This window comes from Ixodes scapularis, unplaced genomic scaffold, assembly GCF_016920785.2.
Source record: "Ixodes scapularis isolate PalLabHiFi unplaced genomic scaffold, ASM1692078v2 PGA_scaffold5__190_contigs__length_132052651, whole genome shotgun sequence".
Lineage (NCBI taxonomy): Eukaryota > Metazoa > Arthropoda > Arachnida > Ixodida > Ixodidae > Ixodes > Ixodes scapularis.
In genome coordinates, this window is record NW_024609880.1 from 14,546,844 (window position 1) to 14,567,407 (window position 20,564).

The 20,564-nt window shown below is 45.9% G+C and overlaps 1 protein-coding gene across 1 annotated transcript in view; it reads left to right on the forward strand.

The window, feature by feature from the left end:
• LOC120850149 (parathyroid hormone/parathyroid hormone-related peptide receptor-like) overlaps positions 1-20,282 on the forward strand; it is a 258,878-nt gene extending 238,596 nt beyond the window's left edge. Inside the window, exons 12-13 of the mRNA XM_040222557.1 lie at positions 8,444-8,600; positions 19,978-20,282. Of these exons, the coding sequence (XP_040078491.1) occupies positions 8,444-8,600; positions 19,978-20,282 (462 nt within the window). The remainder of the gene's footprint in view (positions 1-8,443; positions 8,601-19,977) is intronic.
• Positions 20,283-20,564: the final 282 nt, after the last annotated feature.

The following is a 20,564-nucleotide window of genomic DNA, read 5'->3' on the forward strand; positions in this document are numbered from 1 at the left end:
ATACTTAAAAAAACAACGGAGCGCTCTGCAGTAGTTAAATCAGCTGTCGTTAGCAGGCGTCCAGCGAAAGGGCACATATTTTTCTTAATGCGCCTGGTTATCTAAATAACCAAGACTAATCAACTAACCTTTCAAATATTCTTTTAAGGGCCAAGATGCCAATTGTAAAGTTGCATGGCGCATTGAGAAACACCTAATTAAAATGTTTGCAACATAAAAAGCTTTCGTGCTTTTTTCCTGCCTTCAAAGACGCACATTCGCGGCGCTCCCGCGCGCCGTGATTTGGGAAGGTAGATGTCACGCGGTATTTTTTTTTTTGTATTTCGCGGGCGTTTTTTAAAGGCTAGGAAAAAGGAGCATGCAAAGTGCACCTTGTTGAAAATTGTTTTATTGGGTGTTTCTTAATGCGCTCTAAAACTTTCCAATTCACACCTCGGCTTTTAAACGAAGATTTCAAAGATTAGCTTGTTAGTCTTACTTAAGCAAGAGACTTGCTAACAGCGTACACTTGGTTTCACTCCCGCAGAAGGCCCCGTTTTTTTTTAAAGTTTGGTGCAAGTTATCTGGGACACCCCATATATATGTACTGATAGTGTACATTTAGTGCACTAAAATCATACATGTAGTGTTCTAAATGTACCCTTATATTAGGCTAGACGTAATGTACACTTATATTAGGCTGGATGTACAGTCTCCGGCAATATGAAAGACCCACTGGGAGCGCGTGGCCGAGGCGGTGGCTGGCGGGGGCGCTGCGAGCGCTCCGGGCAATTCCATTCTGCTTCGAGGGGAGGACGCTCACTCTGGGCTCTGCACAATCTGATAAGCGCATTTCGCTTTAGCTAAGTCCGAGTGAGCGTCCTTTCCTCGAAGCAGAATGGAATTGCCCGGAGCGCTCGCAGCGCCCCCGCCAGCCACCGCCCCGGCCACGCGCTCCCAGTGGGGTCTTTCATATTGCCGGAGACTGTACACTGGAGGTGCACTTATGGTATACTACATATGTACTTCGGTATTTTGTTTCATAAAAGTGTGAAACTAGTAGGATTTCAGTACATACCGTAAGTTCACTTTCAGTACACATCCAGTATACTGATTTTGAACGACTTTTCACCAAAGGTACGGTGTCGGGGTTGGTAAGGGGGGGGGGGGGGGGGCGTGGTGTCGTTTCCTATGCATCCCCTCCCCCTTTGCGGCGCTCCATGGTGGCGGCCATGACAGCAACATTGGTTTCCAGAGTTGAGGTAGCTAATTTAAATTAGAGTTGAAGGGAAAGTCTGACCACATGTGTGTCTTTTTCATGGCGGCCGATACCGTCGGCTGCCCTGTGAGTGTTTCTTTTTGTTGTTTTGGTTTTGTTTGGACTAAGAGTGCGCTGTACAACACTGGCAACAACGCATTTTAAAGTCCCGCCGGTATTTTGGTGTCCTCGCTTTGCGTGCTCTTGTGTCGAAAACATGCTGAAACTGTTTGTGTGATATGACGGAAAGCAGGAAGGTTATTTTTGAGACCACCGGAAGTACTCCAACGGCCAAAAGAGCGAGTGGATCGTCTCAAAAGCGAAATTAAAATCTGGGATTCGTTCTCCGTCGACAGCAGTGCGTAGGCTTCGTCAGTCCGCGTAGAAGTGGTGTTTTACTCTGTTCGCTGCAACATTGCGACACAATCATGCGACGGAGAGCTGGAACGTTCACGGTGTGTGGTATGGTAGTCAGGCACTCGGGGATAGAAACGCAGCGCCTCGGTTGTTGAAGCTCAAACCGTTCATACCAATCTCGTCAGTTGACGGCTGCTGAAGTGCGCGGTGACTTCTACCGAATTAAAATATTTTTCATTTGGTTTCACAATACGGAAGTTTTCCGGCGCCTATAATGTGAGCAGCAAGTACTCCCAAATACGATATAGCTTCGCCAATACACGAAACTCCTCCGAAAACCCATGCGAGCGGCGGCGAACGTGACTGTGGCGCCTGTAGCAGACTCAGAATATACGGAAGCAGACGAGGCCATGGAAAAGTATAGGCCCTGCGACGTCCTCGAGGTTTGCGAGCCCCGTTTCTTCGCCCCAACAGCTGAAACAATTCATTACGGTCAGTCCGCTTGCAAAGCGGAATTCACTGATCGCAACCGCATTGACAAACAAATAACGACGCGCGCATAAACAAAGATACAGCAGTTTATTTAGAGGTCTCAAACGCCACTTCAGGAGAATCACACACGTTTGAAGCGCATCCGGGAAGTGGAAAAAGGCGTTTAGCTACGCGAACTACGTTGTAAGAGATTACTGTTTATTCGTTATAAACTGCGTTGTCACAATTTTCTACCTCAACAGGTGATCATTAAAACGTGCTCAAACTACATCATAAAATTACCAGAGCAAGAGCACCAGCTTCTGCAGCATTACAGAAACAAAAGTAACGAGAAAAAATGACCGTGCTAACACTCCGGAGTTTGCAGAAAAGATGGGGTCCCCATCCCAACAGAAAATAAAAACAAATTGGGAACAGTCGCGAACGACGGCGAATGAAACAAAGAAGTTAGCAGACGATAAAAAAATACAAATCACCCAGCAAATACCTGCTTCAATGACGACGATCGTACGGGGCGTCGGTAGGAGCATTGAAAATTAGCAGGTGGTGCTCGCCGTTGGTCACAGCAGTCCACAACAAACAAAGCGAAAGCAACACGACGAAACCAGTAAAAAAAAGAGCTTCACTTTTTTTTTTTTTTTCTAGCTTCACGTTACACGTTTGTTTCTTTACTTTCGCGTCGTTGGTAAGAACTAAGAACAAAAGAGAAGAAAGGAATAACGTAGTCCAGCTCACAATGCCCGGTAAATAAGAGTCGCACGCTGCAATCTGCTTCGAACTAGCAGTGTGCGACCTTTTTTTGCTTTCGCATTTCTTTTCCCAGTGACTTTGACAGGTTGTTTGTTGGCTCGCTTGGCGCAGCAGTTAAAAAGTACATTCCAGTACTTGTTGACGTACAGGTCCAGGCAATCCTTGCACATCGTGCCTTTGTTTTGAGTGCCGATCGGCGGCCTCAAGTGCGTTTTCAGCTGAACTCTTGTTTGGTTAAATATTCGTCTGTTGAGGCGTCAATGGCGATTTTGACGCCAGACTTGGATAGTTCCTCCAGTTTAATTTAAAGTAGCTTAATTACTCACGTCTGTTCGGTCTTTGGGAGGCCGGAAGAAGGATTATCCATCACATCACAAAAACTTGTTTTTGACGTGGAGATGGCAGGCTCATGACCATCGCCAATGTATGCGCAGGTGTATCCACGAAGGCGGCCGGTTGATCGACCAACGATGACCCATAGCAGACGTGACCACGTACTCAAATAAAGTCCGAAGAGAAACATAAGACGAGCTTACACTTCGTAATATATTTATTAAAATCAAAAGGTACATATGAAGGTTTCGGATCAGAAACTCAATCGAAAGCGAACATAGGACTTTATCGCAGACGACAGTGGAAACAACAACAAGAACAACAAAGTAGCAGACGGCCCTCCAAACGTCCGGGCATGGCGTAGCAGACGAATCGGTCGTAGTAAGCGACGAAGTGAAGAAAAAAAAGTAAAAACTAAGCCGAACAAGACAAAGCGAAATACGCGGTGGTTAGAACGTCAAGTAAACAAAAGAAATTAAAAAAAAGCAAACAAAAAACAAACGCAGGAGAAAGAAAGATGGCGGCGGCGAAGCGTCGCCTCAAATATAAAAAGAAAGTAGACTGAAAAATGGAAGGAAGTGCATGACCGTCCAACGGGTGCTTTTTTTTTTGTAACTCCGGTTTTAATAGTTTTTGTAATAGCGTCAGATTTGTATTTGCACAATAGACTTTTCCCAGAGCACACTGACATCGCAGTAACATACGCCGTTCAAAATTGCCTTTTGCTTCTTCATCCGGAGACGATCGGGATTAGCCCGCTCGCCTATTCGACTAAACGGTTTTAAGCAATACAATCACGAGAAATTGAAACTACAGCAACAAAATGAATTGATCGATATGAACAGTAAAGTTGAAACGTAGCAATGTTCTAATTTTTTTTTTTTTTTTTGCATTGTCTTTATTTTAGGAAATTGAATGTAGGTAGATTTCTGTTTTGCCTGGGTTACGTAAGTTCTGGCAGTGTTTTCTTCCGGAGAGCCCGAAAATTGCACCCTACAAGCTGTAACATATTTCCCACGCGAAGAAAATGTCCTTGACTCATGAGGTGGCAGATATTTTTTAACATTCAAAGCAGTGAATACCCGTGACAATTTTTTTAATTGGTCACCTCGCACGGAGATAGGCAAAACCAATGCGTTGGGGAAAATTCGTCTGCTGGCGGAGACTCCGAGCTCGCCAGGAGCGCTGCGATCACTTTTCGCCCGCGATCCGCGGGAGTTGCCAGTATTAACTTACATGGTACTTGGTACTCCTGCTTATGCTACCGTGTTTTGTTAATTGGACCGCGCAAACGCTTGGATGACTTTCTATCTAAAAACCTTCAAGGTATTTTGTTTCCTTGCTTTGAACCTAAACAGTAATAAGGTTCTTTGATAGAATTCTAGCATCTTAGAAATAGTGAACGGGTGTTCATAATCTGATCAAGATATTCTGCATTTATTTTGATATCACCAACATTTGCATTCTCTCTCTCTCCGGCACTGTCCCTGGATCCAAGGTGCATTTCTTGTACAACATGGAGGTCTATAGACAAGTTGTTGTCACATCAAGCAAATAAGGTCTCCATATTTTATTAAATGATGCCCGGTGAAGGGAAGGAAAGCTGGACACCTTCAGTGTTGCACGATGGCTGCTTGTTGTATTTTGAAACCTTTTTGTTACCCATTCTTCTGTTTGCTTTTCTCTGATTGTGCGTCTTTATTGTGGACCTAAATCGTCGCCTTTGGGAAAACGTGGTTGAGATTTAAGTAAAATATGCATTTTGAATCAAGATCTGAGGATACACAGTCAAAGCGAGTATTAAAGCAAGCTGGTTGAGAACAGACGTTATAATCCTTGCCTGAACGACAGGGAGGGACGGCACAATCAAAACTGAACACAGCTTTGAAGTTTTGAATCTTTGCATTTGTGATGTCCCTCCCCATGCTTCAGTGTTACAATGCCAGACACTCATCGTTAATGCATGAGATGATAAATATTAAAAGGAGCATGTCAATTCATCCACCAGCTCTGTATAATGATACTCTCAACACCGTTCAGTGTCACTTGCTGAGATGACAGATTTGATGTCAAGCTCAGCAATTAGTAACATATCGCAAGACTTCTAACACTCCAAATATTATTGAAGGACAATAAACCACCAATTATAAAAATGTTTTGACATACATTAATTGTTCCAGGATTGAAAGTGAACAGAATAATTTTATCAATTGATATAATCACACTTACTGGATGGTTACAGTGCTATACGCAATACTTGAAAGAAATTATCAAAATAAAACAAGTCTAACGTAGGTCATGAGACAGCTGTGCGTCAGCTAATGAGCGACATCAACGCAGCGCGCCCACTAAATCATCAAAGTGCGCTTCACGCGTCATGGTACTAACAAACAGATAGCCCATCATCTGAGACTACTTTGCATTAGGTGCAATGAGCTAGGCTCATCAATACACTGAAATCAGTGGACATATCCTTGTCACCTTGCAATAGTGGGCTTTTATTAAGGGGCTTCCATATTAATAGCACCAACATCCTGCGCCGTTTGACTTCTTTGAAACACCAGTCCTTGCATCCAGGCACTGGCCATGGCTGATTTGTCTGAGACTTACAATTGTATAATGCACTGTCGCGTGATATTATCTGATCAGTTGGGGCGACGGGGGCTTTCTTTTGCAGCCCTGGTCACACCGTGCGCGCTTGTGACTTAGAATTGCTTTGGATACCCAAACCGGAACAGTACGGTCGCAACTTTCAATGACGACCTTTAATGAAAAAAACACAGTTACCTATAACGTTTGTTTGAGGCTGTAGTCATCAGGTTTCCTTTTGAATGCCACGTACGCATGTATAGTGGTACTGTCAAAACTGTCCTGAATGATGCCTCAGGTTAAGTAAAATACCTCAGGGATAAAACGAACATATGTCTAGAAACGCGTAGCTAAAATCGCTTGTTTTCCTGGAAGTTGTGACTATTGGCCGTGACTGCACGGTACACTGATTACTTGACCCTAGCCACAGAGAACTGGTTGGTTAATCAGGTTGACTCAAAAAGCGTAGCCGCGTAAATGAAGGAAAAGGAAAGGTTTGAGGACGCCTAGAAAACAGCAGTGCACATTAGATGAAATGATCTCCACTGGTCTGATTTCGGCCTGCTTCGAAGCTCTATCATGTTTGGGCACATTACTAAGCTTGCTATATATTTTAAAACATCTCGAACAGCCATATTTTCGGAGGAGAAATACAGGAACGATGCGGAAGTTTTTCAGCTGTCTGACATTATCGTGAGTCATCGCGTGAATTTGGAGCTAGCACGAGCTCCTTCTTTTTAGTGCGCCCGGGCTGCATTGCACTCGAGCGGCAGGAGTCTCATGCCTACCGGGTTGTGTTTATAGCTCAGCGTCATAAAGGCAGCGTACTCATACTGGAAGCAGGCCAACGGGGAGGCCCTTGTTAGGTTTCACAAGCCCGAGTTTAGGTGTGCAACACAAAAAAAAAAAAAAACCCTACCGTTACTACGATTCTCGTATGCTTCACGATATTCTTATCGCATAAAGTGCTTCTGATAAGCACTAACGAGCGCTTTAGTCGCACTTCAGAGATGTGACTCGCTGAGACGGTGACCTGGCCGATTTAAACAAAGCCACAAACAAGCCGCTGTGCGTGATCACATGACGGGAAATAACGAAACCAAACAAATGCGCTGGAAAGAAAGTGCACATTTATCTAAACAACACATTAAATGTCAGGCATATGCCCTTTGTCTCGTATAAAATAAAGTTGCAAATGTCCAACAACATACGCGTCTTTATCATGTCCGCCCCCACGCTGCGCCGCAATCCCCTTCCCTCCTTCTTCCACCCTGGACAATGCATGGAACGCATCTCCGCCCCGTGTGTTTCGCGTTCCATTCCGCCTCCATCGAAAGAGGTTCAAAAGTGGCGACAAGTGACGTCACAATATCGGGGTGTCTTGCCATCGGATGGCGAAACGTACGAGAGAACGTGAGTGCCCCTCTAGTCACGGCGTCCCGACTCCTGGCTGCCAAAGCTTCCGTGGCCTGTCAAGCCGAAGATCTACCTGGAGCAGAACAGGCGTCGGTCACATTCACCACCGCTGCTGCGACGCCGCCAGGATCGCGGCCGGCGACAGCGTGAAATCTTATGACACCATCACGCGTAAATCGAGAGACCACTTTTCTTTTCTTTTCTTTTCTTTTTTATCGCGGTAAACACACCAGTCGGGGACGCGTTCCAGGTACCATCTTTAAAAGTGCTTACATTACCATCTCACCAAGTGATACGCGCTGTCTATGCGGAGCGCAAGTTTGTCTGCTTCATTCGCAGGGGTTCTGGTGACGTCAGAACGCCGATCTCAGAATTGCTCCGATCGAAGGATAGTCGGTAGACCTAAAGGCAGCTTGCTTTGAGGTTTGAGGCCTTCGATCAGAGCCAATCAGAGCTCGGCGTTCCATCCGTCACCACAAACGCCTGTAAAAGAAGCAGACGTATTTGCGCTCCGCACAGTCCGTGAGAGCTTAAGAACCGCAGGGCGTGGCCTGATACCTTCACGCTTCTTACTTCATGGTTCGTCCTTTGCTCTTCTTATCTGCCTACGGCCCGATCTCATTGGCCTGCGGAGCTCTAATAAAATGTTCGAAATTTGCCATGTTCTGTCTTCCATATTTAAGTTGTCAGTTACCTTTGTAATGTAGTAGACTTTTACATTATAAGTTTCGTAACTTCACTGGTATTTATCAATGTAAATATATTTTCGAGCCACACTTGTGTTGCGCACAAGCGACACGATCTAAAAAAAGAAATGTCACTCGTTCAAAGGCGGAACCGACGTATTCCAATCGTAACTTTCCCCGGGGTGTGCCGAGACTAGGACAGGTTGCCCAATGACAAAATAGAGATGGAATTGTCGCAGTTCTTATAAAAACTGCAAGTTCATGTGTAACCTTTCATACTACTGTAATATATCTTCTTCTAAGCTCATTGCGTTTTATTCTTGATAATTTTATGCTCTGATTTAAATAAAATAAATATTTTTTTGTTTTCGATAACGGCTAGATTATCCTAATAAGTACAATATAAAAATAATGCAGCACATGTGCTTTATTATCGCTACGGTTTATGTAACCTGTATCATCATTTCTAGTCTTCGGGCAGTCCATTACCAAAGGGTCTCTTCTTTCATTTTCGCTAACTGGGCGTCCGCCCCACGAAACGCTCCGCGCTGACTGCTCGCGTATCTTGGCGCCCCTGCCCCAGGTGCAGACGGAGCTGCGCAAGTTCTTCCAGAGATGGCGCTGCGACCGTCGCGGTCCGGGCTGCGGGGAGAAGCAGCTGCAGCACCGGCACTCGCTCTTCAGCCAGTCGGTCACTTTCCTCAGCAGAGGTCGGAGTTCCATCCAATCGCTGCACTCCGGTGAGCACCGCGCAGACACGGCTGGCCTTGCCTAAGCAACACCAAGCGCACTTCTAGAAACACTTAGTCGACCGCCCCTGAAATACTGCCGCACATTTAAAATGTGACATTAAGATAATGGTCACCTGTCCAATTTTCTTATTTTTTCGTCGTTTGAGGTTTTACATTGTGCTCTTTTCTATCATAAACTAAAAGAGAAGTCCGTCTAAAAAAAGTTATTCCCTGGAATATTCTTATTACGTGATACCAGGCCAACTAAACACATGTTTACAAACTAATTCCTTAAAATAGTCACCTCTGAAGACAAATTACAAATGAAGATTCCTAATTCGTTGTCAAAATAGGAGATACCAGTCTTATTAATATAAAAGAAAAGCTACCTCCCTCAATCAAATTGCGAGTTTCGTTTCTCCAGAAACGGAAATTAAGAGGAGAGCAATCGCGAAAAGCAACAAATTCAAAGGCATTAGATATGTTTGTTACAATATTTTTTTGCATTTTGATTGCAGCACCCGGTGCTCCGCTTCCTCTTTCGCGCTTCGTAGACAATCGCAAGCCTGTCACCCCGACGGTACCCCACGAGTGGAAGCACATGCAGCTTGCGCGTGAACATAGTTTGGCAAGCTTGAAATTGCACGAACTTGTCCACACGAGCAGAAACATGGCGGCGGAGAGTGGCCTTGCTTGCAATCGTCTATACACTCCGTGCGGGAACTATAGGGGGCGCTTTGAAAAACGCGCGTAGCGCCGCTAGCGGAGGAGCTGGCGTTCGACAGTGAGACGCGTTCAGCAGCCTGCGGCGCCTTTTCGCGTGCGAAGCTGTGGCGGCGGAAGCGCGCACGGACGAAACTTTTGCTTTTTGAGCCGATACGTTTAGGGTGACGTTGCATGAGTGCTGGGGCAGACCTAAGAAGGGCATCTAGCTGTTCTCCACTTCTTATATATGGAGTTTGAGTCGTTATTAGGGGTGATTTCTCTAGTTGCGGCCGAAAAAGGGGTTAGAGCAATTTTACGAAAAGCAAGACGGCCGCCACCATAATTGCTCTGAGTGGGAAATTTGTTTGGCTCGTCGCTGTAAACGGAACTGCTGAAACGATGATATTTGGAGGCGAGTGAGATGTTCACTAAACGAAGTGTGCCAAGTTTCATTAAGACAGCACGTGTGGAAGTTATGTTTCTAACGAATAAAGAAATAAAGCTGTACGGGATATCCAATATTGGACCCAAAATGTTGTGTTATAACCGGGCTGTGCGAAGTTCAGATTTGGGCACACAGGTGCTTGGACTTTACAGTAACATGATACGGCACTTATTATACCAAAAATAGGTGGCATAGGGAAACCAGGTGGGAATTTGGTTTGGGTGGTGTAACCCAATGGTAACCGGTTTTGACCATGAAAGGGCTGTCAAGAGCATACCACTCGTTGTGTGAGGCGGAGACTTTACAGGTAGGAAGGGACTAGTGGACTGTACTTCCGGTTGAAACAACTTTACGAAAGGTGGTTCTAAAGCCGAGAAAACAAAGTTGTCGGCCAACACACGGTTTAGCCGCCAAAGGCTTTTGCGGTCAGCTGTTGTGTAATAACCTGTTGCGCGAGGTGCTGACTTTGAGCACACAGGTACTTTGACATTATTATACCAAAAAGAGGTGGGATAGTGAAACCAAGTGGAAATTTAGTTTGGGCGGCGTAACTAAATGGGAACCAGTTTTGACCGTCAAAAGCTGTCAAGATAATACCACTCATCGTGGGAGGTGCACACTTTACAGGTATAGAAAGGGACAAGTGGGGTGGTACTTCCAGTTCGAACAACTTTGTGATAGGTGGCTCTAAATCCGAGAAAAAAATTGTTGTCTACAGAACTCGCGGTGTCAGTGTTCCCACATTCAAAAGGAGGCTGATCAAAAGAGAAAGCACACCACATAAACTTCCATACTCAATCGTCGATTCTCCAGTGATTCCGAGTTTCATTGTAGTTTTCCTTAGAATCATATTTGTCACTTTTTTTTTTTTACCGTTCGAATCTTTCCACATGAAGTACAGGTTGCGTGCCATACTTGTCCGGAAATATCATCGGCACGTACGATGGGCACGAAACTCCTTTGGAGGGCATTCCTCCAACGAAATTGGCACTGCATACCCGCGAGTGTGGGATGGCATTTCAGTTCGTCCCATCGGCGCTAACACATATAGACGTCACTGGTACGAAAACAAACGCAGAGCGTAAAGCGGCAGTGTAGAATATGTCAGCCGTGCCGACACAGTGGCAGATATGACCGGAAGACTGAATTTTTCGCGTAGTACGGCACGGGTCCATCGTTGTCGCTGTCCCACAAAACATCAGCGAGGTGAAAAACTGTGAAACGTCCCCACGAGATACGACGCATAACTATTGAAGTACTTAACGACGCAGCACCGGCAGCACTTCATGCTGTGAACCCAGCGCAACAACACCGCTCCGACTTCAATGCGTACCAACGTACGTGGCGTGGTTTCGGTTTCGTTTTCTCTGAGGTTCTCAATGCCTACCTTCGGTAATGGCCGCGCGGCGGCGCGCCAGTCGCGTCGCACGGAGTGTATAAGGAGTATTCACTGGGCGCCATATTTGTGGGTGCTGTCTAGAGCGCATGCTCAAAACGAGCCCACATTAATAGGCTGCTAAGACCGGCAATCTTGAGGGTGCGGAATGCACTTTACAAAAGAACTGTGGAAGCTCGCCATCAGCACGCGCTCAGCAGTCGCGCACACAGCTATGGCCGCCAGTGAATACTTCCTATAGTATTATGCACTTTTAGCATAGCGTTACCGCGTTCCGTGTACCGCAGCTGCCGGAGCCTTTGACGCGTGCTTTTAAGCGCGTGCCTGCGGTCACGGTATCACTCGGGCACGCGCTTAAGTGCATGCTGTAAAGGGTCCGGTAGTGCGACACGCGGAATAAAGTAACAGTTTGCTAGAGGTTCCTATTTTTATCGGGCATATTTACCGGATTTGAAAGCTAGTAAACACGCGAGTTGATTAAGGTTGTACATCGTTAAGACCGAAGACGACGGAAAGAATGGAGACAGGACACAGGTATCAATAGTGAGCTTTAGTATTGCGTATACGAGCTAACGCAAGCACTGTGCGTTTGCGTTAGCATTGCGTTCTCCACGCTGCGCATGCGCGAAGTCGCCATGCAGATACCTAAGGCCGCAGTTTGGACTCGGCGCACGCGCAGTGTGGAACACGCAACGCTACGCTAACGCAAACGCACAGGGCTTGCGTTCGCTTGCATCCGCAATACTAAAACTCACTATTGAGACCTGTGTCCTGTCTCCATTCTTTCCGTCGTCTCCGGGCTTTACGATGTGCAAACTTACGGAGGCCAAAATGCTAAGGTACTCCCTTGGTGCGAGACGTGTCTTTTCTGTGCGATCGTAGCCCAAAGGTATCGCGCCGCTGGCTTTCAGATTGGCTCGCAATTATTCGCCAACCCCCCCCCCCCCCCTCAAAAAGCATATAAATTTCACCGGGGCGAGAATTTCATCGCTACTGCGCGCAGATTGCTCGAATCAATGAAATCTTAAAGACACTCAGAGTGCATTTATGCTCGCCGAGGTTTTCATTTGAAATGACTTGTAAGAGCCCATCTACCCGTAACGCAATTTGCGCCTAGAAATTCGTTTTCTATCCATCCGAAAATAGTCCGTGTAAGATTGCCCTGTTTCAAGTTAGCTCGCTGTTGTTTCTATGTTCACGTGGTGTTGAAACTATTTGTAACGAATATACTCCAAGTCGCGGGTTATTTAAGACATAAATGCAATATTAAAAATAGAAAATAATGTGAACCCAATTTTTCGTGGCATCCGAAATGCTGCAAATGTGTTTCCGGAAAAAGTATTTTGCACAGATCACATAAGTACATGTACGCGTTATTCTCAATATGGCGACGTGCTACGGGCTGGACGGCGCGATGGTGGCGCACGACGGACCAACGTTGAGACGAACGTGGGGCCGCTACTTCGGAACTACCCTTAGTGGTACAGGCCAATCTACCTTCGACCGCAGAACATCGAGTGCCAAATAATCGCACGACAAACTGTTCACGCAAGATTGTCGTCGTCGTCGTCTGCTTTAGAGGTCGGAGCAGCTGAGGGAAGAAAACGCGTTCGAGTCTATCCTGGTGACTTCCGGCCATGAGCTTCAATGCTCGTGTTTCCGTTTCAGTTTCGAGCAGTTGCGTTTTTCGGATGCATTAAACGTATACGTGAAGTTGCAGAAAAATATTTAATGAGTACTCTTCTTACGCTATATTAAATCTAAATCACCTAAATATTTGGGGCGATATTTAGTTAAAGAATAAAACTTCAGTCTACGAGCTGTTTACTACAATCCACGCAATGTGCTACGTCATTATGGATTTTTTCCGTAACGGCCCGTACAATGAAGCGAGATCCCTCGAACACACATAATTGAAGTCGCCAGCTTCAACGTTTTTGGGAGTCGTGTTTACTTTGTTATTTTAGCTGATTCTGTTCGGGTAGTAAGGCTCTTTTGTTGCTATGGTTAGTAATGTAGGCAAATATTTAAAAAAAATGTCGGTACACTAATACCTTCATGTATTTACCTCACAGATGCAAACAAAAGACCACAGTATTGGTATTAGACACGTGTACCAATAGCCTAGTCGCGCGACACAAAATGGAGATTTATGACAAACTCAGCCGAGCAGCAAGAGTGCTATTTCGGAAGCGAGTGCCTGTCCCCGTACCGTTTGTTACCTATCTTGCTGCAACTACGAACAAGCTTTTTCTAAGAACGATCTTAGGTAAATACTCTCACAAACAAAACGTAACTGAAAGCCCGGCAATCCCGAGAAAATCCGTAATCCCAGAGGAAGACAGGTGGCTCGCTTGGTCCTATCGAGCAAACATCGTCGGTAGGAGTTGAGCAGGGGATGGGAATGCTTTCGGCACTCAAATTTACGTTTATTTACATTACTTGTATACATCCGCATAGACCCACACTACCCACGTGGCAACGCCCTAAACGACCTGTTTACAGAGTGTCGTATTTTCTTGCTCCTCGACGTCGTTGTGATTTGCAAAAATGGCAGGGCAGCGCAATCTGCAAAAGTGCGAGTTCTTCCACCGCCCCAAATCTAGGACCAAGCACACTTTGCCAACTTGTGTTCATACTTCAGCACGAGCCAAATTACGTTATTGTCTGATTGTATTACCCAACTTCTCTGCGCGAAAGAGGAGACATTTTCGAGAGGCCTGCCAATCTGCGTGATAAACTAAAAATACACTACGTGATGTGAAATAGTGGACTGAAAACGAAGCAGTAAAACGTAGCCCCGGAGCATACCGAACAGGACTGTCTAAATAATTTTGTTTTGCCACTTGATTCGGCACGGTTCCATAAGGGTTGTCAGTTTACTCAAGGCATTATCTGTCATGCTTTATTTTTCTTTTCTTTTTTTACAAAAATGAATGAAGGTTTTATTTGTCTCGCCGATTGAAGTTCCTTCTTTTGATACATAATACTTCCAGCTTTGGAAAAGACTGGAGAATTAATCTAAACAGGAACCAGAAATCTTGTGACGCCTCTAGAGAGAACACCGATGGGGTTATTTTAGGTGCAATTAAGCCGCAGCCTGATGCATATTCTCGCTCGTGTAGGCTCTCTTTTTTTATTAGTAGGGTTGGAACTACCCCTTGTGAAGCTAATGAAAATCGCAACACTTAAAATCATGGGCACTTAGATACGGTATTTAAGCTCTGATAGCTGTCATAACAAACGACGTCTGGCACTGCTTCAAATGGCATCTGTCATGTGATAGAGCGTGCCGTATTATTCGTGTTAAATTAATATGCCATGAAATCCAGCGAGCGAAAGCCACGTTACCTCCCAAAATAAATATGGTAGCTTTAACTTTGCTCTAGAGACTAGTTCCTTGTGGTAGTCACGTCTTTTCGGCAGTAGTAGTAGTAGTAAACAATATTTATTTGCCCAAGCATGTGTTAATGACTGAACGGGAGACCCCTAGGGTCGCTCCGCCAGCCACCCCTCAGACGGTGGCCTGAACCATCTGGGTTTTGGCGGCGTCTTCGGCCAGCTGGACAAGTTGGTTCTGCACCGAGGGATCGGAGCAGAGGAGTAGGGTTTCCCAGCTCTCCTGGTTGTCGATCTTCTCCAGTAGGGGGTGGGACTTGCGGTCGATCCTGCTGCACTCCCACACCATGTGTCGGAGGTTGGCGTGGCCGCCGCAGAGCGTGCAGTTTGGCTTGTACTTGTCGGGATACCATTTATTGAGTAGGGAGGGGCTCGGGAAGGAGCCCGTCTGGAGGCGGCGCCATGCCACCGACGTCCTCTTGTCCAGCGAGGGGTGTGCGGGTGGATAGCGTAACCTCTCGCCAGTTTAGTGATCGAGAATGTCCCTGAATGTGACCAGCTTGTCACCCCCCGAAAAAAAAGCCAGGGAAGGGTCCAGCGGTTCCCCGGCCCGGTGAGCGAGTTCTCGGGCCGCGCCGTGTGCCTTCTCGTTGTCGGAGAGCGACGAGTGCGCCGGTGTCCAGATGAGCTGTAGTTTTGTTGATGTCTTCTCGGGGTCGCCCAGGACCTTGAGCCCGGCTGTAGAAATTCTTCCTTAGGCGAACTGCCGGATGGCTTGCTGCGAGTCGCTGACGACGATGCGTGCCCCCCGGACTCGGATCGCGAGGGCGATGGCCACCTCCTCCGCGACTTCCGGTTCCGACGTCTTTATACTGCAGCTCGAGATCACTTCTCCTTGTTGGTTGACCGCTGTTGCAACCATGGCACCCCCGCCGGCTCTAGCATCGTCCATATAGAGGACACCCTCCGCGATGCTTAGCCGTTTCTGCAGCGCCTTGACTCGCGCCGCTCTGCGTTCCGCGTGATGCGTCGGGTGCATGTGCTTTGGAATGTTTGGTATGACGAGGGCTTCCCTGACCCACCTAGGGACGTCGGCCTTCTCCCCCGTTTGCCTCTCGTAGCGGATTCCAAGGCTGGCCCGTGGCACTCTTCGTCAGCCTCTCCAGCTGCGAAACACGCTGAGCTTCTATGATCTCCTCTACCGTGTTCTCCTGACCTAAAGCCGCGAGCTTCTCGTTCGAGGTGGTGTCCGGGTGCTCTCTTGTAGGACTTTCTGATGAGACAGTTGAGTTTGTTCGTTTCCATGAGGCCGAGTCTTAGGAAAGGGAGGACGTACGCCAGCCTACTGACGACGAAAGCGTGTACCAGACGCACCAGGTTCTTCTCCTTCATGTCATAGTTTCTACCGGCGATTCGGGAGATGAGGCGCTTAATTTGGTACGCAGTTGCTTTTAGCGACGCTATAGTTTCGGAGTTCTTTCCGTCGGCTTGTATCCTAAGGCCTAGGACTCATATGCTCCTGACCGTGGGGATTCTGTTACCCTGGGCGTACAGCTCGATGTCCGATGGTAGCTGGCGGGCACGGACCGGCTTGAGGAGGAGGAGTTCGGATTTCTGCGGGGAGAAGGCAAGGCGCCTTGGCTCGACGTAACTTTCCACCGCCCGAATCGCTTCTTGCAGCATGTCTTGTATAAAACCGTCGCTGCAGCCGGTCACCCAGAGCGTGATATCGTCAGCGTAAATGCTGTGGCGTAATCCGCCGGTCGCTTCTAGCTTCTCTGGAAGTCCGATCATGGTGACGTTGAAGAAATACGGTGAAAGGACCGAGCCCTGGGGCGTCTTTCTTCCTCTCGGCAGCGTACAATTATGCACCATGCGCTGTTCTTCATTTGAGACAATTATACTGTCAAGTAGCACAGAAAATAACCGAAATATGAGACACGCATAAGCATCATCTTACACACAAACTTTAGTGGCGATTAAGACCTTCTTAAGAACGACAAACCAAAAGAGAACTATATGAGGAGAGGGGAGCATAGTTAAAGAATCTACAAATGCTCACCGGGACTTTTGTTTATAGGAAATCTGAATAAGTGCAGTATAATCAATCTTACGGAGACCGTTAATGCAATTCTTGAATATCCTGCAACTTGAAAGGCATATTTGAAGCACATGCCATGTTTCCAGCTATCTTGGCGGCGAGAATTGTGTCTGTACCTGTGGAACTGTGGTGCATACTAATATTTAGGAGGAAGGCTAAATGTAACCAGCTGGAAGTTTGATGAAGCATTATAGAAAGGCTCTATCACGGTAAAAAAACGTGCGAATGTTGTAAGCAGTTTGGTGAGAGACGACTGCTGCTGAAAAATAAATGGCACATACAGGTTCGTTCGCCTGCTCTCATTCATTCCAGTTCTTTCTACGGCAAGGTAATCAGGGAGCTGCCAAAACGAAGGCATCGATGTCTGGACGTGCATGCAGGACTTTATAAAATGAGATAGTTTCGTACTTGGTGATTTTTTTTTTTTAATTTCTTTGCAGAAATTTTGATTCCCAGTCAACCTCGAGCGACATTTGCGGATGTACGAACGTGCGCCTTGCAAGCGAACCTTCAAGGGGCGCAACTTCTACAAGCGAACCGATGGCCAATATTTCGGGGAGCTCGAGATCGCGTAGATTTCAGTGGTGAAGGATAGTTGATAACGGTTTTTTTTTAATGTGAGAATTGTACTGACAAAAGGGAGGTTCTTAGGTGCCGCAGGCTCTACTGTGGGCAACTCTAGGCTGTGAATTATGAGCCTCGTCCTTTACAAATCTTATCCCTTATTTCTGGAGACTATTGTCTACCCAACGGCATTTTTGCCAGATGTACTAAGCAGCGGATCTTTTTGTTCCGAGGTAAAGAATATCTCGAAGGCCGTGAGCTCAACCCTGTGCTAAGAGACGCCTCGCTTTCGTCGACTGTATCTCCGTACCGTGAGTAATATTGAGGGTTACTTTCCGTTTTTCAGATAAAAAATAAAGCTAACCAGTCTAATGTATCGCACTGAGCATTGTTTTAAGACGTTCCGCAGAACCGGTATCAATATCGTCAATGCAGGTGTTTAAAGGATCTTCGACTTATGCTTGACTATTTATTATGTATTCTAACAAGATATTTGTTGTGCGTTTTGTGTAAGTTATTTTGTGTATACTGTTTTTACATGTCATTGAGTTTTGCTGCTATTTTCTTTTGGTAACCATTTGACGGTCGTGGCCACAGATGTACAGCGTCGATCACATATTTGAATGAGCCCAGCTAACCGCAAAACTGAGCAAACCGACAGAGGTGTGGCTACCTGTTACGTCTTCGGTGATCTATAAACATTATATTCACGCGGTGTGTCGCTTTGCTGAGATATTTATGTTTTTCTATATTAGACCCTACGTGCAGTGATGATCACTTCAAATACCGGCCACTTCGGCGGTAGAAACAATGGAAGCACTGGCTCTTTCGATGCAGACTTCTAACGCGTTTAGGAATTAAAGTCAGGGGCTGAGGATTCATCATTCAACGGAGAAGCTCTGTAAAGTGTACCTCCAGTTAGAAATACCAAACCTCTGGAAATTCGCTGAAGGGGATGCACCAAAATAACATCAAATGAAAGAATATAGGGTGACAACTTTGGGCCTTCAATATATTAATTTGATCCTTCTAAACCTAAAGAGGGCGCAAGCATTCTATATGTTCCCGCTAAATTATTATTAATCACGGGTGCATTTTCGCTTCCTTTATACTATTGTTTGAAAACAAAACATGACAATGGGAAACAACTTTTTGAGAAAAAAATAGCTAGACCGCCAATGGGTTAATTAAACGGTTATACCAGTTTCATAACTGAAAAAGAATTTAGTATAAAGATAATATTGAATGAACATCAACATATATCTCATTCTGTCTTAGTCAAATATAATCAGGGAAATTTCGCTGTGATGAGAATATAAAATAAACTGAAGATGATGATAATGGTGATGAGGACAGTTGTAAACCTTCAAAATTCTTCATAAAATTAAATTAAGAAGCGCTTCTCGGTAGGAGGATTAAGGAACAAACTATTACCGAACAGCATCCCTAATATTAGCCTGATAACACCAAGAAATATCTTCATATTTTCACAGTGATCTCAGAAGCCCCCGCTGCCGTTTTTATGCCTTCTACTAATCAATATGCACCCCTTATCGAAAGTAATCGAGTTGTCTGCATGATGTAGCAATTCTCGTTAGTTCCACATGTTGTGCTTCTTGGATTCATTGGTAAACCCATGTTACACCTACTTACGCAGAGGTTTTGTTTTTGCATTTGTAAAACCTAGAATAAATAGTAAGTAGTCAAATAACACGTGTTTTAAATATTGATGAAGGCGATTTTTTGCGCTAAAACCTTTCTAGTTTTCAACACGCATGGCCATTTAGGAAACAAACTTCATCAATATGACTGTGCTTAAATAATCAAGATTAAAAATGATTGCCAGCCAATTTGGTCATACCTATGGTTCATTCGTTTGTGGTGTGGCTTTGAACTGGTTACGGATACATATCTAAATATGTTTGTAAAATTAAAGTACTTCAAAGCTTTACTAAAAGGTGCACAATATACACGAAAATAATGCATATCAAGCTAATCGCATGATATGCATTAAAAATAATGTTCATTGCTCACCAAGAATTTATTGAGCACGAGAACGATGTTTTGTTTAACAAGACCGCTATCCTAGAGGCAGCCGAAGATCTGCTCCAGAATGTCGAGGAGCTTAATGAAACAGCCGGTGCAGAGGAAGACGCTTGCTTAGTGTCGGAATCGCGGCTAAAGTGGGGATACCGTACCCATTTTTCTTGCCTAGGTGTTCACGCTTGTCGCTACCCATTCGCACTACAATGCATAGGCGGCTGTCGAAAATGCGATGTTCACTGTCCAGCCGTAATTTTGATCACGAACAAGTGCTTGCCGTGCGCGGGCTGTTGCACTGAACTCTACGTTGGGACGTAGCGTTTTTGCTGCCAACAGGACTGTGCTCCCAGAAGATGAGACATGATTGGCGTGTTCTCTTTATGTTTGGTCTGCACTAGGAATGTGCCATCAACGGTACGAATCGAAAAGCTCCGCGTAAATCACAGCCTTCGTGGTGAAAGAAAAATCCCCGATATATTCCGGTTCTCTTGGCAGTGTTGACGCTAGAGATAAAACAGCGCTCTTCAATTTGAAACACCATTCATGCACTCTAATATGGACTGTACGAACTTCAATCGGTATTCTTCACTGAAAATTGGCATCGTTTGAGCGCTAATTAAGGGAGCACACCCAATGAGAGCGGCTGTCCTTAGTTTTGCTGCATGGGGGTTCCCTTTCAATTATTCACACTCTCCCATCGACACTCTCGTTCACGGCAATAGGTTGCAGTTCCACTCCTATATCTTCTGCCTAACACTCTTTCCCTTCCTATTTTCGTTTGTTTTGTACACAGTTGATAGGAGAGAAGGCGTAGCCAAGAGCCCGTCTCCAAACTCAATCAAGAGTAGGATGAGCCAGCGGCTGCTGAGCAACGCCGACCAGGAGTCGCTGGGTGCGGTCAAGAGGATGTCCATTCCGGAGTACCAGGACCCAGCCAAGCGGACGCCCGAGGACAAGAGAGGCAGCCAGCGAAAACTCAACGGAGGCTATGCGATCCGCTGGGAGTGCCACGATGCCGACTCGGACGGCGGTGCACTAGCCGACACGAGCGAAGATAACCTTCTCGAAGGGGTTATCCAGAAAGAGACGTGCCTCTAAGGCTAAGCCCTTTGTCGTGGCTTTCACGGACCGTGTACAATGATCCCCAGAGGAATGACTGGACCACGCCACTGCCCCCTTGTTGATGGAAACGTCGAATTAGCCTGCGCTCAGTGATCTCGATAACCACGTCTGGACAATCATGACCGCAAAGGGGTTGTGAAGAACTGTGACCAACCATCAATGTCAGTCAATTCGGCTGTCTTATTAAGTGGGGTTGGGAACCAGTTGAACCGACTCGACTTCGGAGAAAAAAAAATGTTAACCCCTCGATCTGAGTAC